This window comes from Mastomys coucha, unplaced genomic scaffold (assembly GCF_008632895.1).
Source record: "Mastomys coucha isolate ucsf_1 unplaced genomic scaffold, UCSF_Mcou_1 pScaffold9, whole genome shotgun sequence".
NCBI lineage: Eukaryota > Metazoa > Chordata > Mammalia > Rodentia > Muridae > Mastomys > Mastomys coucha.
The window spans coordinates 54,404,329-54,430,455 of record NW_022196915.1 but is presented as its reverse complement, the minus strand read 5'-3'; the positions used below and the strand labels follow the sequence as shown (position 1 = coordinate 54,430,455).

The 26,127-nt window shown below is 38.2% G+C and overlaps 1 protein-coding gene across 7 annotated transcripts in view; it reads right to left on the bottom strand.

Moving 5' to 3' along the window:
* Positions 1-104: 104 nt before the first annotated feature.
* The window catches only part of Kctd9 (potassium channel tetramerization domain containing 9), a 27,050-nt gene continuing 1,027 nt past the window's right edge, over positions 105-26,127 (bottom strand). Inside the window, exons 1-12 of one of the 7 annotated variants that reach the window (XM_031362965.1) lie at positions 18,201-18,270; positions 16,482-16,525; positions 15,999-16,126; positions 14,097-14,193; positions 13,464-13,649; positions 13,142-13,270; positions 8,863-8,930; positions 8,653-8,748; positions 7,800-7,949; positions 4,552-4,657; positions 3,771-3,904; positions 105-1,974 (exon numbers count right to left, since the gene is read on the bottom strand). In XM_031362965.1, the coding sequence (XP_031218825.1) occupies positions 1,858-1,974; positions 3,771-3,904; positions 4,552-4,657; positions 7,800-7,949; positions 8,653-8,748; positions 8,863-8,930; positions 13,142-13,270; positions 13,464-13,491 (828 nt within the window). In that variant the 5' untranslated portion in view covers positions 13,492-13,649; positions 14,097-14,193; positions 15,999-16,126; positions 16,482-16,525; positions 18,201-18,270 and the 3' untranslated portion in view covers positions 105-1,857. Of the gene's footprint in view, positions 1,975-3,770; positions 3,905-4,551; positions 4,658-7,799; positions 7,950-8,652; positions 8,749-8,862; positions 8,931-13,141; positions 13,271-13,463; positions 13,650-14,096; positions 14,194-15,998; positions 16,127-16,481; positions 16,526-18,200; positions 18,323-26,127 lie in introns of those variants that run through there. The other 6 variants (XM_031362964.1, XM_031362962.1, XM_031362963.1 and 3 more) reach the window with 6 other exon arrangements.

Below are 26,127 nucleotides of genomic sequence, written 5' to 3'. Positions count from 1 at the left end.
GCAGGAGGCTGACTTTCCTTGAAGTTTTCGCCTCAAATACCGCCATCACGCAAGTGTGCGTGGCAAAAGTGTTGACTTATAAAAGCAAGAGCAGAAACAACCTGTCAGCGTTCCACACCATTTATTAATGCAGTTTACATCAGATCTGAACCCCGCAGTTCCCAAGCACGCTGTGTTTACATCTTTCAGCTCCTTCTGCAGCCTCAGGTCTGTCTGCAGAGGACCATTCAGTGAATGAATACAGTCTATAATTATTGAAAATAGAGTGCAGTGAAATGAGTTAAATATAATTTAGGCACATATTGATTATGAAAATAGGTATCTCTCAATACAATACTTCTCTGTCTTGGTAAAAATAATAACACAAAGAAAATAATTCATTTTTGAAATTGCTTTCCTTTCCCTGTAAAGGAGTGCTCTCCTTCCCATGGAAGCCCTTTACTGTGAAGGAAAGCTTTGCATATGTAGATATAAGAATAAGCTACAGAATAATGAAGACATGCCACTCTCCTGAAGGAGACAAGGTCATCTGTAATGATTCACCGCCTCAAGCTGACCAGCCTGTAGGATTTAGAACCCATTTGGACACAGCTTCTTCCCTGCTTTTGGGCAACACATAAGGACACTGGGACACCCACTAGTAAAGTAAAGGCCCTACTGCTGTGTTCACAGATAATGACTCAAGAAAACCGGACTAAACTTTCATTTAAAAACAAGACAAACAACAGCAAATATTTAAAAAAAAAAAAAAAGAGCCACAGGTACTAACATAGTGCAGCGTATAGTAGCCAAATGCTTCTTTTCTGTTCATCAACCCTTTTTGGTGGCTATCATCAAGCCATCAGTTTAAAATTTCTTAGTCCCCACTGTAGGGTTTCAGCTATAATTATCTGATGTTGCCTTCCTGTATGTAGGCGACTGCAGGATTTATTCATACTATATAGCTCCACCTGCAGTAGATTTAGATTGAATGTCTATTCTAAGCTAGTTGTGTATAAACTAATTGGCATTACATGAACTGTGGTCAGGATAAAGCTTGTATTTTGGTTCTGAAGTATCTTCCTGTGTTTGTGACAACTGAGCATAAGAACTGGACTAGTGCAGGGATAGAGTAGCCTAGTCTCCTGCAGAATGGAACTTGCCTATAATGAAGCCAAAGCATGTTCACTAGACAGCTGCAGCGATTGGCGAATCCTTCCTTCCTTCTGCAGAATGATACACAAGAGCTTTCCTTCCATTGTGTCTCAAAATGTGAGAACAGAATATGACTCAAATTTAGCTGTTTTCTTCTTTAAAAGTAAACATTACAGAAATGAATCTCAAAAGAGCCATAGGGAGTCTTAAGCGAACCACCCTCACGTGATAGATAGGTGTGTGAAGGGGAAGGCATCACTAAAGCTATTTATAAACCTGAACAACTCTTCAGAGTCTTCAAGACGTTTAACAACTTAAACATCCTTACTGCATCTAGGTATTCAATAAATATATTTGCATATGTTGTGCTTTTCATAAATTAAAATTCTCAAATGCATCTTATACCAAGATGGCACTTTCACACAATGCCTAAATAAAAGCAAATATAATAGCTACTACTCCTGGTCAGAAGCCAGACAAATGCCCCAACTCCACTCAAAATGCAGCAGCATGACCTACTGCTCCTCCATCTATGAACAGAGTGTTCTTCTGTTACAGTCCCAATGACGGGAAATTCAGTTCTTTCCCCTTATGCACCTCTGGGAACAAGCATATGCCTTAAATTCCCTTACAATTTTATCTCCACTAGACAACTCGATGGATGGAGAAATAAAATAAGGAAACGTTTTCATCTGTGACATCTTCCTCCAGCTCTTGCCACTCTCATCTGACACTCTGGGACATATGCAATGGTGTCAGCATCTCTTCAAATATGGCACCCTTCACATTGGAGCCTCTCAGGTTGGCTTCCTGGAGGTCACACCCCGACAAATCACAGTTCTGTAAGACAAAACAAGACTCGTGGAGCTCAAATGATTTAGGATCTGACTTGGTTGCCCCACAAAATGATTTCTGGCCATGACAGGACAATATTCCCAAGTGTTCCCATTCTTGGAACCCTTCTACTAATGCATTATGGCAATGTGAATAAAATTGACACCACCCTCCCCCCCCGCCATAGGCTCATATATTTTAATGCTTAACTTTAGAGAGTCGAACTATTTGAAAGGATTAGAAGGATTCGGAGGTATGGCCTTGTTAGAGTAGGTATGGCCTTGTTGGAGGAAGTGTGTCACTGGGGGAGGACTTTGGGCTCCATGCCAGGCCCAGTCTCCCTCTCCCCGTGTAGTTCTCTCAGGATGTAGCTCTCAGTAACTTCTCTAGCATTACACCTACCTGCCACCACACTCTTTGCCATGATAATAATGGACCTCTGAAAATATTAGCAAGCCCCCCAGTGCTTTCCTCAGTACTCAGGCAGTTCACAATGATCTGTAACTCAGGTTCTAAAGGATCCACTGAATGGCCTCTTCTGACCTTCATGAGCACAGCATGCACAGGGCATATGCAGCAGGCAAAATACTCAAACATAAATAAAAAGATTGAAAGGCCTATATTAATGATGCAAAGCCATTTTTTTTTTTTTTGGCGCAAAGCAAGTTTTTCCTTTAGTTGAACTTGCTGTTCACTCCTAAGAACTATCAAGCGATCAAAGCTACAATAAAACAAAACAGAAAGTCTGAGATTAATTTTCATATATAATTCTATCTGTGCCATGTCACATTGTTTAACATAACACAGCCACTAGAGAATTGTAGCTATTTAAGTTTAAATGAATTAAAATGAAGTGAATATTTTTAAAATTAGTGTCTCAGTTGTACCAAGCTCAAAGGTCCAACAACTAAGTGGTTGTTAGCCACTGTATTTAACAGCACAGATACATAAAAACCCCTTAGTGCAGGCAGCAGCATTCAAAAGCATTATGTAGACAACAACCACTGAGCTAGGCATGGTGACACACATTTATGATTCCAGCACTTGTCAGGACTGAGAAATCACAAGTTTGAGGCCAGCTTTTGCTATATGAGTTCTTATATACAAACAAACAACCTACCTAAGTCTACAAATCAAGAAGACACATAGAATACAGGTGTTATGAAAAATAATAGAACAAGTTAAAAATCTGAAGCTGAGATTCAAGCTGAGCATGATGCCACATTAAAATGGGCTTTTCATGAACCTAATCTTAAATCCAGAAATCATCTAAACTTCTCAAGTGCTTCAAGAAATAATCTGGCTCGTTAAATTCTGTTTGGAATTAAACTTTATTAAGATTGAAGAATGCTTGAGAAAGACCCAAGAAAAAGCAGATGAATGAAATCAAGGCTGACAAGAGAATCATATCACTGTCCCTCCACATCTGGAACTGGCTCACATGACTTAGGTAATAGTGGTCTATCTAGGTGTAAGATCTATCTACCTCTGGATCTGAAAGTCATTCCAACAAGCAAATGACTTCCCCCTAGCTCATTTCTTGGAGGGGAAAAGGGGTGCAGGGTCTCATTGTTTATTCCAATCAAGGCTCAAAATCCTCCTCCTCTCAGCTCAGCCAGGAGTGCAGGTATGAGTTGCTATGCCTGCTTTCTGAGTAGGCAATAGAAAGGACAGCAGCCTTCCAGCGGCCCTTGGCATATTAGGTGGAGCTTCACAGACAACCATTCTGCTCATCATTTCAGCAGTCTGCACGATCCCACCAGTAATTCTCATCATTAAAACTCTTCAGACTGGAGACTTACCTCTAAATCGGTTCCTGCCAGGGTTGCTCCTCTGAGATTACAGTTCTTCAGTTTTGCATTTTTTAAGGTGGCAACTCTGAGGTTAATCCCTGTCATCTGGCTTCCTTCCATGTCCACACCTTTCAGATTAGCACCTGCAAGAAGCATGTTTTTGAAGGAGTTTAACCTAAAAACTTTATACTTAACCAAAGGAAGCAAAATCATGAGATGATTTAACAGAGGAGAATGAGACAAGACCATACAACTTTTGGAAATAAACTTGAAATCTATCTTTCAACCAACTTGCAATATAGAGTTCAATGATGGTAATTTATTTCCTTATGGCATAAACATAAATATTTCAGCAATATTTAGAGAAAACAATATTTTCTTTTGATAACTACCACTTTTACGCTTCCATAAATGTATAATCAGGGAAACACACAAGCACCATGTCTCCTAAATCCAGGTACATGAGGTGCCCAATTTACAAATAACAAAACACTGCTGGAGTATTAAACCCTGACAAAACACTGTAGGCTTAACTGAAATTCTTCAATTTTGTCGGTATCAGAATATTTTATTTTATTTGAAAATTAGGAGGTTAATATTTAACTTTTCAACTAAACATCTGAGACGTTATTTCCTGTGGCCTAGCCTAGCCTCTGCCTATGACTGAGGACAAAGTAAAGTGACTCTCCAGTTCTGACCTCAGAGGATGCTCTGCCCAGAGCCTTCCTGTTTTACCTCAACAGCTTTTACTTAATGGTTTCCAAGCAAGAATCGGCAGACAGTCTCTCACCCTCTAAGTTGGCTTTAAGACCTGAAGGATCCTCAAAATTACAGAGCCTCAGGGATGCGCCTTCTGCATTGGAGCAGAGCATCTTGACTCCCTGGAGATTTGCACACTGTGAACACAAGAGTCCCGGCTGTAAGGGTTAAACTTGATAACATCTGTGCAAGCAATAAGAAAGAAATTAATAGGAAAGGTCCAATTTAACACATCTGCAACTAGTTATTTCTGTTTATCTTGAAGATGCCTTTAATGAAACTCAGAAAGAGCTGAGAAGTTTTGGAAGAGCTACAGTAAAAGAAATAAATAGCAAAATAATAACAGTATGACCACTTTATATAGAACATGAGTTCGATAAGGCAGCTTTGTACATCTGACTATGACAGCCTATTTCTATCTTTATAAATAGCCCCCTAGACATTACAAAATAATGTTCAAAATGTATGCAAAATAAATGAGGGCATAAACTTCAAGAACGGGTTTTCTCTTATGAATCATGAACGGAATCAAGAAATGAAATTCCTGGTGTCCCATCACATCAGAGGCCAGGAAACTAATGCCACCAGTAACCTCACCATTATCTATAGAATACTAACCACCTATTTCTTGGGTCTTCCTGTATCAACCACTGCTACATGGCACTGCCAACACTGTGCACAATGCATAATGAAGAAAGTAGAAAGTTAGAAAATGCATGTGTGAGTTTTAAGTCTTAAGTCTTCTTAAGGGATCCAATGCATCCAGGCCTGAACTCTGTGAGATACTGATTAAAACAATTAAGTGTCTCTGTAAAACTGACATTAATATAGTTCTTCACAACTCTGACAAAACAGAAGCTTAGAGTGTTAAACTTTTCATGGTAGAGTATACATGATAACTGTATTTGTACAAAATCCTAAGCCTGATCGAGTTATGTTATAATCATACTTATCAATGGAGATGTTTGGTTTATAGGTGCAGTTTTATCCAGCTTACAGTCACCTCCCACAGAAGGAGACAAAAGAGAGGTCATCCCACTGACAGCCAATGGACAAATACTTGCTCATTCCCATCTCTCCTGGACCCTAATGAGGTACAGAAGGTCTGCCAAGCTAGATGATATAAGGACTTTAAAAGACCAAAATAATTAAAGGGTGACTAGATTTATGTACCTGGAAATCTAACAAGACAAGACATTGACATGTACATTAAATCTCACTGTTTTTTGCTTTGCTGATTTTTAATTAATAGTCCTAAATAAGACACGTGAAATTTACCCACATTTCCCAGGTTATTCTGCAGATGAGGCCTACACTCAGGGCTATACTCTGGGATCTCATGAAGAAGGGAAGACAGGAGAAACTACAGCAAACTTTCCCATTTTTAGCCATGTAAAGCTAACTGTGGAGCAGGTTGCCAATGCTGAGAGTGTGCAATTCAGCTGAGAACACCAGCACCACAGATATAAGAACTGTCTTACGTTATCAAGAGAGGCAGTGTGTCTTGTTGAAAGCAGCTGGGTCATTTACTCTTATTTAAAAACATATATATTGATATAATACTTCTTAAATAACACTTATCTTTAAGAGATAAAAATTTATATATTTTGAAATATATATAAGTAAAATGCTTTATAGTTTATAAATATTTGGGATTTTCCAATGAAACAGTCCTTTTAAAAGAAAAAAATACTAAGAAAATACATTTTAGATTATAGTTCTCATTCTAATAACTGGTTCTGGCCTCTGGCAAGTCTCTATGCTATAGATTATCAGCCTATAAAACAAGGTCGGACTAAGCAAGCATTCCCGCCAGTCCCTAAGGCTGGACTGGGAATACGCAGTAGAGACAAGAGTCACCAGGCTCTATGCAGCCAGAGCCAGGCAAAGCATGACACCCTGGGCATGACGAGGGCTATGGACTCCTGAACAGTGGACGGCAACAGGGACCACTTTTGGTTTACAGTCAAAGTGGAGGATTTCTCCACAAAGGTTCAGAGCTGGGATGGAAAGAAGCAAAATTATAAACTGGGTGAGAAGCTCAGCAGAAGACGGAAGCCATAGGAGCACGCTTTGTGGCAGAATGCTTAGCACACACTTTGTGGATATTGCAATACACATGGCTGTTAATCAACAACCACCTTCACATACCAAAGGCAATGAGAAATTAGCTTTGACCCTCATAGCCTACAGCTCAGCAATATTCCCCAATATAAGCCAATTTTATTAGCAGTAATTAACTTACAGTCCTATAACATTTTACTTTATCAGTGATTTATATTGGCCTTAACATGCCTATCTAAGGTAGCAGAGTCCTAGTGTACAGGGAATACTATCGCTACGGCTCAGTTTACAACATCACCTTAATTAAATAGATCTGAAAAAAAAAGTTGTTTTAAAATAATTAAATCTGTTTTAACTTTTTCTGTCCCTACCCAAACCAAGCAGTCTTCCAACATTTCAACGAAGGCTAAGTCTTTCAAACTTGTCTTTATGCTGTTAGTCTGTCTTTTGCCTACTTTAAAACTGCCTAAACCATTCATTTTGAGTTAGAAAAGAGTGAGTAGAAGTATCTAAAAAGTATACTGGCTGACTTTTTTTTTTTTTACTAGATTTGATAGAAAAGTTGTGGTAAACAGGCTGAACTAATGAATAAAAGCAAAAGTATAATAATGCAATAAATGGTTATCAAAAGCAAAATTAATTAATAAAACAGGCTAGAGTCCTGGTATAAAGAACTTAATTTGTTATCCACTCTATCCTATATATATATCCTTTAATCCCAGAATAACTCTGGTAACTACATACATACACACACGCATGAACATATATACATGGCATAGTCTCGCATATGTGCAGAGAGAAAAGCATCGAGATGCTGACATCCAGAATGATGCCTACCACATATACTTCAGACCCCTCCTCCAGATATTCCAGTTAGCACCTTTCCCATCCACAAATGAGGCTCACTCAATGCATCTCACATTCTTTTCAGCTTTACAAGTCAACTGCAAATAATAAAGTTCTGGCAAATTTAGTCTACTATTTTAGGGAGCTCAGGACCTCACTTCAGGATTTAACCTTTTAGGTCTATGTTTCACAAAGGATATGAAAGTCATAAAACCAACCCATTCCACTTTTAGACCCTCCAAAGTCAGCCACACGGTCAATTATCTGTGTTGAAATAAGAAACTCTGTAAGAAACATACAATTCCTGCTTTTGAGACTGCTCAACAGCCTAAATTTTGGTTTTCCTTATGACTAAAGAACGATTCTTACGTCGAGCACTGATCCAGAAAGATCAGCTCGTTCAAGATTAGCACAGCAGAGATTTGCATGTGCGAGGTTGCAGCGGCTTAAATTGGCCATTTTGAAGTTAATGTATCGAAGGTCCAAACGGGAAAGATCAGCACCACTGAAGTTTAAACCCTGGAATTAAAAAGCACAGACTGTCATGATGCTGAAACCATCTGTCTGAATTGAGTTTAATCACTGTAACTAAGCACCGAGATTATCAGAAGCCATTGGCCTTTCCATCCGTGGAGTTTATTATCAGCATGAGCAAACGGAACTGAGAATACATGGCATCCATGGCTTTCATGGGTTCTCGTAAAAGAAATTCCATCTCTACATATTAAGACAGAGATGGCTACACTACACTGACAGGTGAATAGCCTAAAGAGGAACCACAGTCACATACCTGCTGATAGCCATGATCAACTGGATAACAATTATGTTATTAATTCTAAAATCCAATCATCTTATTTAAGGGAAAAAAGATAAGTATAGTAGTGTCTTCAAAACCTGTGATGTTCTAACACACAAAAGTTTCTGCCACTGACCAGCCACACACATAGTAAATGTGAACATAAACTTGAAAAAACTGCTGTAATTTCCATGGTACTCAAGAACTGCTACATAAAGCACAACTAGACAGTAAAAGAGGCTATTCCATCTCATCTGCACTAGCCACTTTAAAATTAAAAGCCATGGCTTATAATTAAATTACATCTTGCGTTAAAAAAAAAAAAAAAGAAAAATAAGACAAAACAAAAAGCCCTTGAAAGATGTGGAAGTGCTCTAGATTTGCAGATACACACAGGTCATGCAGAGAGTGGCCTGCTTTAGTTACCTGGCAGCGCAGCTCTGACTTGGTCGGAGTGGCCAGCAGAAATCGAACAAATTCTTTTCGGGATATTGGTGAATGATCCTCTGGAGGTTGGGAATTCTTGAAAACAATATTAAAAAGAAAAGTCAATGGGGTCTTTGAGCTGATACTTAGAAAAAGTATAATGCTGACCAAAACAAAAACAAAGCAAAACAAAATGAGAAACCACCTCACCTTTATGGCCACTTCTAGGTGTTCAATCAGTGAGTCAATACCAAAAAACCTGGCTTCTTCTAGCACACCTATCAAAATACAAAGCATGACTTCCACACAGAACAACTCATTTTGGATTCTATATAATTTTTTTCATTAAACAATTCACAATAGTGTTGGGGTCCAGCAAATAGGCTTAGCTGCTTATTTACCTGTGTGTGCTTGCGTGTCCATGTGGGATAACACCAGAGGTTAACTTCAAAGGTCATTCCTCAGGTGCTGACCCCCTTTTGAGAGAGCATTTCTCATTTACCTCAAACTTCACCCAATACACTGGACTAGCTCTGCAGTGAGCTTCCAGGGATCCTCCCTCCCGGCTGCCCCAGCCCTTGCTGGATCACAGGCTCAGGCTGCCATGCTCAGTTTAATTAGGTCCTTAACCCACTCCAGTTAACCGAGCACTGCTCCTGACCCTTACAAGGCAAGCACTTGACTGACTGAGCCATCTCCCTAGGCTTGTCAGTAGCAACAAGTAGCTGTGGTTTAGAATGCTCCCACAGAATATTACAAATATTTTGAAAACAGGTTTTTTTTCTGAGCCACATTTGGATACAATCTCATCACTTGGAATACTGAAGTTGGGGAGAGTCTGGAACACACCAAATTTTCTAGCAAGTATGGATTACACAGTGAGACTCTGAGGGGTTAAAGCAAAAATGTTTTTTCACAAAAGAAAAAAATAGAAAACTACTAAATTAGCCAAGCGGGGGTGGCACACACCTTTAATCCCAGCACTTGGGAGGCAGAGGCAGGTGGATTTCTGAGTTCGAGGCCAGCCTGCTACAGAGTGAGTTCCAGGACAGCCAGGGCTACACAGAGAAACCTGTCTCGAAAAACAAAAAACAACAACAAAAAAAACCTACAAAAATTATAACAAAAGCTTGGCCCATTTCTAGATTATGTTGGTAGTTAATTAGGCCATGAGCAGAAAGTCTGAACTGGCTACTTCTAAAACAGTCAATTTAGGAGTGATTTATTACTGTGAGTCCAATCAGTGAATAATCTCATTAGGCTTGCTATCAATATCTTATTAAAGTCAAAATATTAAAAAATGAGTAACAGGCCGGGCAGTGGTGGTGCACGCCTTTAATCCCAGCACTTGGGAGGCAGAGGCAGGCGGATTTCTGAGTTTGAGGCCAGCCTGGTCTACAGAATGAGTTCCAGGATAGCCAGGACTACACAGAGAAACCCTGTCTCAAAAAACCAACACCACCAACAAAAGAGTAACAGTTTAAGTCAAATTCACAAAAATAACTCAAAAGTATAATTCAGACTTTTAAACTTTCTTATTTTTAAACGATAAAGGGGATTTTCTGTATCACAGGCTTGGTTCAACTTGGTTAAATAAGCACACATCTGCATGTAAGTAAGAGCACACAGGTAAGCTCTATGTTCCAAATGAGGACTCAGTGACTTGGTAACTGATAAACTGACTCAGGAATCACAAGATTAACAGACATAATCCCTCCCTTTAGATTCTAAGCTACTAAAAAAGACCAAGCAGCTAACTGGGAGGAAAGAAAATCATCTTTCCTATGAAAGTTAATCTCCACTTCCAGCCATCCAACCACAAAGCTCAGAGTGGCGCATACTCACAAGCCACCTGGCATGTACTCCTTGCCTGGCCTTAGGCATGTACTGAGTCAAGAGTTCCCTGCCAAGCCTCAGGCTACTTCTCTACATCCTTCCCAAGAGGCAGTGTAAGTATCAACCCCCAAAGAAACCCAGAATAAGGAGACTCTCTTGGGCCTCATGCTCAGTTCACCAAGGTCTTTTGTGTAAATCAAACCTCTTGGGGAATGTGGTACGGCTGCTTTTCTAATTATAGGTTTAGAATTAAACTTTAAAACATCCAGACAAGCTTTACATATATAGAACCCCATATACAGTCAGCTGAAAGGCTATTCAGTCTACTTTCTACTAGCTCCAGCACCACCTGGACGTTCGCTCTAGGTCCACCACCCCAGATCAGTCTTGGAAAAGCTTACTGTAAATTATTTTTAAAGTACTAGATGACTGGGGGAACCTGGAGGCAATATAAAATAAATGGATGAAAACTATACTTAGTAAAAAATTATGTATAAAATGAATACAGGAGAGCCATTTCACTCACAGACATGAAAAGATGAACAACACAGAAACCTGGGACCTTAGAAGTGGAATGACAGCTATGACAACTATTAATCATGAACATCTACGCTTTCGTAGGAAGAATTTGGATATTTGGAAAAGCAGGGTAGAAAAAGCTTAAAACTCTGTAAGTGGATTTGATAGGCAATATTGTTGCAAGCTCAGAAGACCAGAGCAGCAGGAATGCAAACAGTGAAGGCCAGGATCAAGACACTTCAGATTGGAACAGCACTCTACCATGATTAGAATACAAGCATTCACATTATACTCTGGCAAAGAATTTTTGTATTCTGTGCATGAACCAGGAATTTGAGTGAGAGTGAACTTCAAAATAATAGAATACTTAGCCTGGTGGAGGGAATTTCAAGCTAATCTAAACTTTAAAGCTGCAGCACAGGCTACTCTTATCCTGGCTTACATTGAGAACTGGAAGCACAAAACAGAAAAAGAAGATTGGAAAAACAAGTATTTAGGTCAGAAAAAAAGAGTGTTTATAACTTTGTGGACTAGAAGGGTAGTTTGTTAATGAGATTACCACCATCGCAAAGAGGTCAAGTACGTTAATAGTGGACATCTCAGGAACTGACCAGACCTTACCCGCCACAAGATCAAGGGTACGAAGGTATGGATTCATTTGAAAGACTTTGAGAAGATAGGTGCACAGTTAGCAATGTGTTTTTTCAGATCTAGCCATTCAGGTACTGAAGCACCCACTCCATACCATTGTCTAAGGCAGTGGTTCTCAACCTCCCTAATGCTATGACCTTTTAATACAGTTCCTCATATTGTAGTGACCCTAAACCATAAAAGTATTTTTACTGCTACTTTATTTTTTTTAAAAAAGATTTTATTTATTTTATATATGTGAGTACACTGTAGCTGTCTTCAGACACACCAGAAGAGGGCATCTGATCCTATTACAGATGGTTGTGAGCCACAATGTGGTTGCTGGGAATTGAACTCAGGACCTCTGGAGGAGCAGTAAGTGCTCTTAACCACTGAGCCATCTCTCCAGCTCTCACTGCCCCTTTAAAGCTTATTATAGTTTATTGTAAAGTAATTATTATACTTTACAATTGTAAATTATAAATTATTATACTTTATAATTATAAATTATAAAGTAAATTTATAATTGTAAATTATAATTTTACTACTATTATAAATCCTAATGTAAATATCTGATATAACAATGGTCTTAGGCAACTCCAGTCAAAGGCTTGTTTGACTACCAAAGGGGTTGCAACCCACAGGTTGAGAAATGCTGGCCGAAAGGGACCTCACTAAAAGTTGAGCTGGCAGTAGACATCCACATAATACTGTTTTTGAGTGAATATAAAATGTAAGGATTCTAGGGTCAGAGGTTTCTATCCAGATTTCAAGAGCAGGCAGTTAGAGATACCAGGAACATGGAACTGTCTGCCAAGGAAAGCCACAGGGGCAAGCCAAGTCAGCTAAGAGGAGAAACCATGGGGAATGTGATTGGGAAGGGTAGGGGTGCTTAAACCTCTGGGACTTCTTCACATTATATGCCCTAGATGCTCCCAGACATGAAACTAGAGCATTTCATGTCTGCCTTACTCAGTTTGGTTCTACTTTGTGATGGTCTGAATGAGAAGTGTTTATGAGAAATATCCTGTAGGCTCAAATATTAGAACACTTGTCCCACATGTGGTGGTACTGCTTTTGAGAGACTGGAGCCTTTAGAAGGTAGAGCCTTGCTAGAGGAAAGCTTTGCGTTTACAGTCTGGTCTGGTCTCACTTCCTGTGACCTTCCAGCCTCCTGCTCCAGCTGCCTGCTGCCATGCATCCTGCCATGATGGGCTGTCTCTGCAACTGCAAGCCCAAATCATCTCTGTCTTCCTTTTGACCTCACTACTCAGTATAGTAAAGCCAGGACTTAAAAGTAAAGAAACAGCCATTTAATCTAAAGAAACAATACCAACCTATAAAAGTCCCTTGTGATAGAACTGAAATCTACTTAGAATCCAAATAAAAAATGTATGGGCTAAAGAAACATATAAACAAAGATACCCAGCCAGAAAGACTACCTATCCGAACCAATACCTACACTCCCATACTTACGGTATTCATGTGCCTGTGAAATACTTACCCAATAAGTTAATGCCATCATTTACAATAAGCTGTCCATGACGTAAGTAGTTCAAAATAGGTTCAAAGTACTCAGGACTTCGGTCAATTAAGAAAGCTCCTCTATGATCTTGCTTATTTCCCCAGACACCTGTGATACCATTTTAATAATAATAAAAAAAAACCCCATAAACAAAAACAAAGTCAGAATTTGTAGAAGAAAAAAAGGCACATAATATGCCATAATGTCTTTACTGCTATAAAAATGATTTAATCCCACTCGAGTTACAAAGTCAGCTCAGATAAAGATGGACCACAGAACAGTGAGAACAAGTCCTACTGACCTTTGTCCTTGAACATGTGCGCCAGCATGCTGTCAGGCTCTTTATTCACTAAAGTGCTCCTAAGAAGTCAGGGAAAAAAATTGATTTCTTCATGTGTCTTTATAAACAAACATATTTAAGTCAAGAGTACACTTGAGTTCAGCTGTTCTCTCAAAGAGATGCATGCTACAACCTGGTAGGGTGATGCTGGGAAACAAAAATGTGCAGTAAGTTGCCAAAATTCCTTCTAATCTGGCAATTCCTCTGATTTCATGCTGCATTAGTATCTTTTCATTTAAATACTAGCAAGACATTTATTACAATATCCTTGATCTTATATTATCTGATCAGTAAGTTGTTGTTTCTAGAAATATTGCTAATTTCTATGTACAATCTGTTTACTACTATATCTAAAAAGCAAATTGTAAAGCTGAATTGATGCTTTATTTATGCTTTCTCTGGATTGAAAGGTTAACTTCATTTAAAATTTTTCTTTAAAAACTTTCTAAAAATGGTCTCAATTCATATATTTAGGAAGCATTTGAAAATCTTGTAAGGAAATTGAAAAAAAAAGGAACCAGTATACAGTCCTGTTTATTTTGTTTTGCCCTTTAAGACACACACACACACACACACACACACCCCACTACCTACCTTGTTGTTGTAAAGTATCGTCCTCCTACATTTAATGTGAGCCAGTCTGTGTGGGATCCTAGCAATCCTCCAGGTGGTCTAGCCTCTGTCTGAGGATCTAGAGATGACAAGTAAAAAATAATAGAAATATTAAGATTGAAGATTCTGGGAAGACAGTAAAATAATTTCTCAAAGCAAAACATCATAAGAATCTATCAAAGTTCCAAGACAACCATGATGATGCAACCCAAAAAAGAGTACACGCTAAGGGAAAGAAAGTCCTTTGGTGATCAAGAATAGTCACGTAAGACCAGATTTCTTGATGCCACCCCTTATGTCATAGCAAAGTGAAATAACTTACTTATAATACCCAGAAAAGGAAAGTGTGGACCAACAATTTTTCAAGAGTTTCTTTGTAAAACTGACATAAATGAACATGTTTAAAATTTATAATTTGATAAACTTTGATGTGATTCTACATCTGACTTTCAAGTACAGAACCACAAACTGTATAGGTTGCAAGATGCCAGAGAAAATTGGTTAGAAAGACTCTGGGAAGAATCTCTCAGAGTACTTTCAGACAGATAATCACTAGAAAGAACGGCACAAGCACTGAAGACAAGCTTTAGTGCACTTGGGGAAGAAAGAACAGACAGTACATGACGGATGTACCTCTAACAATGTAGAAACACAACCATTTTAACACAGAGATGTAGGCACGAGGTTATACAAAATATGTTAAGCTGTTGGCAGACCCTATTAGTATTGAAATATTGATTATTCCTCTGAAGTTTTATGTGGTTTTTGAGTGGGATAGAGTGGATGTGACATTATAATTCCACTACTCTGTGAATTCTTGGAAATCAGGGTTACAAATATGGAAGAAAGGAGAGAAAGTCAAGACAGAAGAGGGTAAGCAAAACCCTTATAACCCTGAATATACCCTGAAAGATCCAGCATGAACTCATGAGATATTATATATCCCATTACAGAACATAAACATCTCATCTTATATGATAAACTTTATGATAAATAGCATAACATATAACTTTTATCTCTAGCTACTTATATATATCCAACTCTAGTCATCAAAGACCTTATAACAATTATAACCAGACTGTATCTTGAACATGACATCAAGTCATAACAATAGTGTTCCATGTCTGTGACAAAAGAGTAAGATGAACACCTTATTACACTAGAGGGTAAAGAAGCCATGAAAGACTAGTGACATTGAGTTAAAAAGACGAATAGGTTTCCACTGACTGAATGAGACATTCGGGATATCAATACAGGTAGAGGATGAACACTTATCAGATCAAAGATTCCTAAGTCTAAGAAGTCACAGAATAAACAAAAATCCTAGCAGAACTTTTTTGTTACTTTTTTTGGGGGGAGGGGTAGGTTAGGGGACTGAACTCAGATCTCTATACATAGCAGACACTGGTTCTACCACTGAATTAAACCCTAGTCTAACTATTTATTACTTAATGAATGATTTTTTTTTTTTTTATGGCTAGCCTGCAAAGAATCAACTGAGTAGCCACTTTCAATCAGGCCAGTGGGTATATGATGGAGAAAAGATTTGCTCATAGTTTAAGGTGGAAGCGGAAGAGGCTATCCATTTATTTTGTTATTGGTTTTTTTAAGACAAGAGTCTTACAATGTAGCCTTGGCTAGCCTGGAGCTATGTAATCAGGCTATCCTGGAACTCACAGAGATCCTCCTGCATCTGCTTCCTAAGCAAGGACCAACATGTCACAACACTTACTTTTAATGTGGCTACTGCCTGAAGCAAAGACTCTTAAGAATCCCCTCTACTCATCAAAAACAATGACAGTAATGCTTTAAAAACACTTAAACACACACCCATGGGTGAGTATAAGGAACAAATTAAGTAGTTGTTAAAGAATAGTTGCTTACTTATGTATTAGGTCTTTTCTTTTGAGATATTCAAATATATATGCTTTCTTCCAAATGAAAGGATAGTGGCTGAAGCCAAGTCATGTTTTCATGTTAAGATCTGATCAGCAGTAAAGGACTGTCAAACACTATGCAAGGAATACATGGTTACAAGTAAGTAATATAATACTCAAGAAACTCTAGTGATTACTTTCAAAGAAAATTTATTTCTAAAATCAAAATTACCTTATCATGTCATAGGTCACAAATGTATATATCTAGGACATCTTAAAGGCATGTAAAGGAGGAAATATATAGACTATAATTATAATTCTTATGTATAATTATGTGATTTGACATAAACTCAATGAAGAAAAAAATGTGAAGATCTGAGTTTAGTCATGATTTTTTTCACGTTAAGTCATACAGTTCCTTGTAAAGTTATTTACTATTTCATGTTTATTACTGTGGCAAATAAAATAAGTATTTAACAAAGTTACTTACCAATAAATGGTTCTCCTTCACACACAAACAACACATCATCATCCCTGGGAAAACCAATGTTAAAAAGCCACAATCAAAAGCTAGAAAGCATGTTAATTAACTGATGACTTATCTGAAGCATTCCTCAGAACTACAGATGACAAAGCCTTTCACCAACCTACCTCAAAGGAAACTGTCTCCAGGACTCTGCTTAACCCTGACTAGGTCAAAAAAATCAAACACAATTGGTTCTAGATAGCAAAGTATTTTTAAATGGAACAAAACAAAAACTCACTATCAAAATTTATGAATTTAGCATTATGTTAATTGAAGAATGTACTATTTTATGTTCAAAAGACATGACTGAAGCCACGGGCAACTTTTGTCGTTAAATTAACTCTTCACCTCTAAATAAATTATTGAAGTGCTTTCTCAAATAATTAGCAGCCGGCACTTTAGAAATTAAAACCAACTGTCATATTAAATCCTGAAAAAATGAAACCCTGAGCAACTCTGTTCTAAACACCTACTCACCACACATCTACAACGACCACACTTAAATATCTCAGCTTGCCCATCCTCTTGCATTAACAGTATCACCTCCTCCCTGACCACCCTTGCTCCATTAGTGTAACTTAGTGATCAGAGACACTGTTGTGAGCCAGAAAGCACAGTGCAAGCCTTATACACTTCTGTAACAGTCATCTCCATAGGACTTACAGGAGTTATTTTGTGGATCAGCATGGGATACATTGAGCTTTTCATGGGAATACAATTTATGGTTAAAAATTAGATTGATATATAATATTCAGTGATGTTGGTCAATTATCCATAGAAACTGAGAAAATGAAAAAGCTAAAAGATTCTAATTGATTTAGATTTACATTTCAATTCATATTTTCTATTTGCTCGGTTTGCTAGTTAATATTTTTAGACTAGAAAGAAAGTTTGTCTCTCACAGACAAAAATCAAAGCACTAACCTCTCTGTCCTGGGTAAGACCCCTCACTTCTCAGATGCTTGGTCTCCCTGTTGAAAACGACTAGAACTTATAAAGAAATTCTATTAAACTGGAGAGTCACTCTGCCCTGGATGTGAGTATAGATTAATCGTCATATCCAATACCTTTCAAAGCTTCACAGTCTTTAGACCATCAAATTAAAAACATGTCCTGCCAATCAGATGGACAACTCAAGCAAAGCTTGAGAACACACACTGCTGGTGTGGTCTTCACCTAGAATGTCTCCTTCATCTTCCTGCTCAGCTGCCTCCCTGCCCTTCAACTGCCTCATCCTTGGAGGAGTCAAGTGAACTTAATACCTGCTTCAAGCGATAATCTACCTGGGACACTGAAAAAACAAAAAGCAGCTTAAAAAAGTAATATTGTGGTAAATCCCTGCTTTATCTCTAGTTAGAATTTTGTAGTATTTAGCATCAGTCCCTTGTGATGTTTATATCTTTTAATTAATTTAACAATAATCAAGGGCATATAAGAGATTTCTCAATTTTTAAATTTACTATAAAGAAATTCTCAGTGCCATATATGGCCAATGTAGACTATCAATGTACTAAAATATAGTAAGCATTCTCTATCTGATCAACAGACTTCAAATTCAAGTGACTTCCAGATAATCCCTTGCAAAAACCCTGCTTTCAAAACAGCAGTGAAACTACAGCATAAGTAACAGCACAACCAAGACGCAAGGGTACACTACTGACAACCTGAAAAAGTGAAGGTTACCTGATCAAAGCAATATCATCAATCAGTCCGCCTTTCCCATTATATACACTGGTGGCTTTTATGCCAAGTTTACTGCTGGCTACTGAGAGCAAGTCAGACAAAGTTCCATATACAGCAACCACCTGTGAACAGACCAGATTAATTTGAAGAACATATACAATGAATCACTGACATTACCGATTAAAACTTAAAAGATCATTTAGGAGATTCAGTGCACTGCCTGATAGGCAATTGCTCTGTGCCTCCTAGCGTAGCAAACTCAAAGCTAGAAAAGAAGAGCCTGCAGGAAGAGAGGAGGAAAGAGTGTCGGGGTCAGAGGGAAGGGAGGACTCCAGAACATAGCATGCAGAATTGCCTAAGAAGGGCTCACATGGGCTCACAGAGACTGAAGCAACAAATTCAGTGCCTGCATGAGTCTGTATTAGGTCCTCTGCATATGTTAATGGCTGTCAGCTTGGTGGTTTGGTGGGGATCCTAACTGTGGGAGCAGGTGTGTCTCTGCCTCTTATGCATACTCTTGGGACTCTTCCTCCTATTGGGTTGCCTTGTCCAGCCTTGGAATGAGGGCTTTTGCCTCGTCTTATTATATCTTGTTTTGTTGTTGTCTCTTGGAGGCCTGCTCTTTTCTGAAGGGAAACAGAGGGGTATTAGATCTGGAGGAAGGGAAAGGTGGGGGACAGCTGAGAGGTATGGGAGAAGGGGAAGCTGTGGTTGGGATATTGTATGAGAGGAGAATCTATTTTTAGCAATAATAAGAAAGAAAGAAATTGCAGCCAACCAAAAGTAATATAGAATCTTAATGTTCAACACTAATTCTGAAGATAGATCTGAACTTAAATTTAGATTAGTATTTTCTATCAGTCAACTTGTGACAAACTCTATGGTTTGTAACTATAACTAGTAATGAAGAAAACAGTGTTATCTGCCTCAGTTTTATGAGGAAATGAGTTGATGCCGTTAGCCTAGTAAAGTGCCCAAGCCTGAAGTCCATATAATGTTGTTCTTGTGTTATTTCTTTGTAGGAATGGCTCATTTTTTTTTAAGAGTAGCAATAATTTTCTGCTGTTTAGCACATTATTCATTACATCAGCTATCATAGAGAAGGTAACAACTTCCCACCTCATTAATTTTTCAAAAACTATTATTTTATGAAATCCAGATTTTAGCATCTAGCATTCAGCAGCACACGTTAACTTTCGACACCACATTTCTACTGGACAGTGCTGTTCTAAGCAACAGGGTAAAGCAAACAATGCTGAAACACCTAATTTTACTTAGGAAACAACAATCTGAAGTAACTAATGAAGGGAGGTTACTGCCCTCTCCTATGGTTCAAAAGAGAGCGGCCCCCTAGAGGCTCATATATGAGAATGCTTAGTTCTGAGCGGAGGAAACTGGGAAGGATTAGGAAGTGTGACCTTGTTGGGGGAGGTGAGTCACTGGAAGTGGCCTCTGGGATTTCGAAAGCCCAAGCCATTCCCAAGCTCTTGCTTTAGCACCATGCCTTTCTGCCTGCTGCTATGCTCTGCCATATGGTCATAAACTCTAAGCCTCTGAAACTGTTAGCCCCAAATGAATACCTTCTTTTATAAGTTACCTTGGTCACAGTGCCTAATCATAATAGAAAGGTAATCAAGACAATAACAGAGTCCCTGTTTTCAACTTGCCATGGAGTCAACTTTGAAAATATGACAGAGAAGATGAAGTATATGGTATAATTGCAATTTGAAAGTGCTATTTATAAAAGGGTTAAAAGTGAGTATGTATGGATAATGGAACTATGATTGACTACCAATAATTTTTAAACTTTGTTTTCCAAATTTATTATGAAAAACCTATATTACTTACATAGGGAGATAAAATTTTAATTTATTTTAAAGTCTCCATGTTCTTGATACTAGTTTTAAAAATAAAATTTATAGTTGACAATCGAATAATTAACAATATTGACAACCAAAAGATCATCAATGGAGAAAACAGAATTAATTGGAAGAATTGAAGAGTTCTACAAAATTGAAATTTTTCCTTACGCTGGGGCCAATATACTTTTTACTTGGAGAGTTAGTATTTGTTTATCAATTTAAAGCCATGTCTAACATTCTTACAACATTTTACATAACACACTATTAATATGAAATGGCTAAATTATCTATCTTGATTTACCTAACCAAGGCACCAATAACAATTCTTACCTAAAATGAAGAGCTCAATTCACTCTACCTACAATTCTAATAAAGTTCAAAAATGAAAGTGATTTTATTCCTTAAAAAATGGTCTAACACTCCTGAGGTCGAAAGGGACAATATTAAAAACTGAAATGTTTAGCTGGGCGATGCCTTTAACCCAGCACTTGGAAAGCAGACACAAGCCGATCTCCGAGTTCAAGGCCAGCCTGGTCTATAGACCAAGATCTAGAACAATCAGGGCTACCCAGAGAAACCCTGTTTTGGGGATGGAGATGGCTCAGTGGTTAAGAGCACTAACTGCTCTTCGGAAGGTCCTGAGTTCAAATCCCAGCAACCCCATGGTGGTTCACAACCATCCATAATGAGATTGGATGCCTTCTTCTGGGGTGTCTGAAGACAGCTACAGTGTACTTACATATAATAAATTTTAAAAGATAAAAAAGAAAGAAAGTGTACTTACATATAATAAATTTTAAAAGATAAAAAGGAAAGAAAGAAAGAAACCCTGTCTTGAAAGAAAAAGAAAATTCTGACAATATTAAATGATGAAAAGGATATAATCAACGGAAGATTTATGTAGTACTGGTGGGAATATAAACACCCACAATGACTTTTTTTAAAAATCTGCACTTATAAAGCTAGACAGTTGATAGGAGGTGGAGAATTAAGGAGCTGTGGGATGATTTAACTGAAATCAAGAGTTTATGAATAGCTGTATGGAAAGCTATGATCTTGCCACCCATGGAAAAAGTATAATCAGAGTGGATAGTACACAGGCAACATGAAAGAATGGGAGTGGAGTACTCTGATGAAAGTGTTAATAGAACAGGGAAGGTAAACAGAGGGTAGAGAAAGGAGTAGGAAGAGTGTGTGAACCCAAACTAAAGATTATAAAGAGGCCTTATAGAAATCTACTAGTTTATAAGCTAAATTAAAAGAAAATCCCATATATGGATGTATATATATACATATACACATAGGAATACCCTATATGGGTAGACAGTGCTATTCCAGAACACATGGGTCATTAAATACAGATCTCAGTCTCAAATAAAGTATACCTTGCTACCAGTTATCTTGGCTCAAGGAGGCCCCAGAGGTAACTGAAACAATCATAGGCTATTGTCATCACTCTTGGTTAGCCACCCTAACTATAACTAGATATTAAGAACCTACTGCTGACAGTATCACTCACTGTAGCTATAGAACATAAGAGAAATCAACCTTGATTGAGAGAGAAACACTTTCCCTACTGACTAGTTTACCAAGTGCTAAAAGGTACTGTGCAGTTTGCTGGAGGAAAAAAAAAAAAGACATCAGCCATCCTAATTCAGTGCTGGAGCTTACAATACAGACATGTCTGGTAGAATGTGCCACTAGTGTAATAGTGACAGTTACAGGGATACCAACCATTGTCTGACTAGATATGAGGCCTGCTCCAGAGGATGGATGTCATGCCTGGTACTATAAACCTTGTCAAAAGCTCACAGGCCTTAGAGAGGAATTTGCTGTTGTTGTGTTAAATTGTTATGCTGTCAAACTGCCTTTTAAATATTTATGCTTAGATTCATAGATTAACAGTGCTCAACTTTAGTGAGGGGAGCCTCTTTCTGCAGTAGGTAACAGTTACTGGACAGACTCAAAACTGATCAAAGTGCAGAGTCTAAGTGAGCATGTGCACTCAGTTGTGGAGGAATCATGTACATTAACTTCCCCAATCCAAGTCTCAGGAAGCCTCTAGGAAGAGTGGTCAGGAAGAACGGAAGAGCTGGCAGATGAGGGGTGCTGAGAAACGCTGGACACAACTGCTGAACATACTAACTCACAAGAGCTACACAGTTCCTGCAAAAGACCTGTCTACCACAACAAGCCAGTCAAAATTTCAACATGAATGAGGGAGAGGGCCCCAACAGCAAGGCCTAGGTGAAGCAGCTATTAACAGTTAAGGCTGCTAAAGGAGGAGGAGTCATTTTCCTTTTAAGGCATGGGGCTGGCTACTCAAGTAGATGGCCCCATATCCACATGCATATAAGCAGCCTAATCAAACGCAGGCGTGTTATAAAAAAATATAAATTTTTTAAAAATTATATATCTGAGTGGGAGAGGGCTGTGAGTGTAGGAGTCTGCGAAAACCAGGAACATTTGAAGCCCCAGAGTTCAACTTATAGGCAGTTGTGAGCCACCTGACATAGGCTCTGAGATTCAAACTTCAGTCCTCTACAGGCAGGAAGAATTCTCTACTGCTGAGCCGCCTTTCTGGAAAGGGAGCAGGGAATGGGTGTGGGAGTGGAGGGGTTGAAGATGGTTCTCAAGTCGCAGCCCAGAGCCTGTAATGGCAAGATTTACCAGGACTGTGCTAGAATTATATAGCCTAGCCTCACTCAGACCTGGGGTTGGAGGACACCACTCATTTTCAAGTCTTCCCAGTGGTGCTGTGCATAAAGCACTCTAGGAAATTCTTGTTGTTTATGCTTAAAGTACACACACAGTATTGTACATGACACAAGTCTGTTGACAGGAGAATGGATATACTGTGGTAGTGTTTTTATATATGGCTTTCACTAAAGCATTGAAAATACAAACATTATCACTAAGTGATAGAAATATTAAATGAAAAAAGTCATTTGGAAAGACTTAGAAAGCAAGAAAGAGAAACAAAATTAGTGAAAATGGCTTTTAGTATTTTCCTTTTGTTTTAATGCACCATCAATATTTTATATTGCAGTCTTCTATATACATCAAATATATTAAAGAACCAACAAACTGGAAGAACACAAAGCTCTTACTAAGGGTTAGATTCCATGATTCAGATTTTCACCTGTAATAATGTAGAAAAGTGATTTCCTGTATTAAGAATGCAAACATCAGTCCAGAATACAGGTATTTCCTAGTCTACTGAGTCTTCAGTATTTGGCATGGAGGTCCACACTCAAACAGTACTTGTTAAATGGTAGCTGAATGAATACTGTATACAAAAAGCCTATGATTTGCCCAACTCATTATTGATGGCACTAATACAGGGTTGCTCAGAACCACACATTTTATTTAGATCTCTGAATCTTCATTACATATTCTTAATACTAACCTTTACAGGGAATACTAAAGAGATCAAAGGGAACTGGGAGGCATATAGAGAAAAGATGAAAGGTATAAGCATAGCTGCCCTTTCTGGAGCCAGGATCAGCTCTCTCCTCCCCATAATTCAAACACATCAAATGTTTTGGGAGTATAATCTTCAAAGCCCATTAGTAGTACGTTTCTGGGCTATGGTCAATCAGTTGTGTAATTATTTATTGTAAACTGTCACCACCATTAGAAATGTTTTCTTAAATGATATAAGGACTTTTATTTACTTAGACTGCAAACTGGCCAACAAGAATCTTTTAAATATTTATCATTAAATTTAGTGAGATTCTACAAAATATAAGATTTCCTTTAAACAATGAAGGATTTCTTTCACGGTGTGTGTGTGAATGTGTGTGTTCAGGTGTGAGCTTTGTGTGTGTGTGAATGTGTGTGCTCAGGTGAGAGCCTTGAGGCCCCAGGCTGATTTGAAGAGTCTTCCCCCACTGCTCTGTACCTTATTCATTGAGGCAGGGTTTCTCCACTAATCCCTGAGTTTGCCAACATGGCCAGCATAAAGAGCCAGCTTCTTCCTGGGATCCCTCATCTTTGCCTTCTATATACATCACATACATTAAAGAACAAACAAACAGAAGAACACAAAGCTCTTACTAAGGGTTAGATTCCACGAGTCAGATTTTCACCTCTAATAATGTAGAAAAGTGATGCTAGGAAAAGCAGCCGGCTTTGCCACTTTTTCAATGTTTACTGTGTTTGCATAATTAATACTGGCTTCAGTCTGCAGTTTCTTTGCAGTTTCAAAGTCATTTAGCATTTAGTTGATGGCTAATTCAATTAAGACTGCATGATGTAAATCTCCATAATGTACTTATACATCATATGTCAAAGAGAAACCAACTGGTAAATAAGCTGTTCGCTATCAAACTACTTACATATGAAGACCTCTGTTCTGGAAGAAAACAAGACCAGCCTGACAAGTTCAGTAACCAGAGGCTCCCATGCTTTTCCAGATTACAAAAACCAAGGGTTTTTTTGTTTGTTTGTTTGTTTGTTTTTGTTTCTGGTTTTGGTTTTTGGTTTTTCGAGACAGTTTCTCTGTATAGTCCCAGCTGTCCTGGAACTCACTCTGTAGACCAGGCTAGCCTCGAACTCAGAAATCCACCTGCCTCTGCCTCCCAAGTGCTGGGATTAAAGGTGTGCGCCATTGGTGCCTGGCCAAACCAAGATTTTTTTAAAAAATCATTTTGTTTTTAAATAGAAATATAAATGATACACACCCCTTCCTAAACCCCCAAGGGTCATCTTACATCTTCCATGGTATTTCATTTCACTTAGAAAATGTCAGTTCTTTCATCAACATTAAAAGCACTAATCAGTTACACAAATCAAAAATCCGTGTTGATTTCTTGATGCATGGTGATGAAATCTGTGCCTTTCTACATCACAGCCCATAGCCCAAAGGCCACAAAGCAAGTTGTAAGAGGAAGATGTATTCAAAAAACTTATTCTCACGACTAGGGGATTAAAAGTAGGCACCAGGTAAGTAAAGAGACAAGCTAAATGATATATTCTATGGACAGGAAGCCAAACCACCTCAGAGTAGCACTTCACTTGGGACTATTTTAACGAGCATCCATGTCATGTTTACGCCAATCCTGATTAAATACAGTGATGATGTATACATTGCACATCCACATACATAAATTCAGGTGGTATGTTTTGTGATCTTTTCAAGTAAGAGTCATTTTAGGAGCAGAGTGAGAGGGGTCTACAGGAGCAAGCAGGGCCAACTGGAGAGAGCAGGGCTAACCAGAGCGAGCAGAGGTCCTAAAAAGAATCAATTCCCAACAACCAGATGAAGGCTCACAACTATCTGTACAGCTATAGTGTGTACTCATATGCATAAAGTAAATAAAACTTTTTTTTTTAAAGAGTCATTTTAGTACTTTTTGCATCATCTGAAAGGAGAGGAAACAGCTTTGGAACATGTTCTCTAGCTTAGGACTGGGTGGGACATAGTTTTTTTTTTAAATATTAAATGTTGATATTCTTCGGTTCAGTCTTATGATCATTGTAAAGCATATGTACCCATACTCATTTGAGAAGTACTTTCCCCAATCTTCTGAGATTCTGGACATTTTTTAAGTAAATAAAATTAACCTGGAAACTCATAGTCAAAACCAAAGTTTTAACTTTTTAGAAGTTCTTTAAAATTTAAATACTATACCAAAAGCAACTCACTCATTTTTTGGACAATAACATACAGTGAATTCAGAAGAGATTTAGAGCAGAGCTGAGGACTTATGAGGAACTCTAATCACTTTGACTTCGGGGAGTCACACAACAGAGTTGACACTGGTGAAAAGTGCTTACAAATATGACTGTTAACACTGGATACACTAACTCTCTCACTAAAAAACAACACAGACTACTAGCCAACTACTGAGTGGCTAAGGAATAGCTGATGGATCAGAACTGACAGCCTTCTCAGCTTGTATTTCTGAAGCACTGGCTGAGCTTATGTGAATACTATTTTTGTGTGAATATCAAATCTTTAAGAAAATAAAATCGCAGAGCACACACCCCACTGTGGATCAGATTTCCAGAATCTGTTTATTAAAAACTTCAGAGTGATTGAAAAAACACCGCTCCTCCCC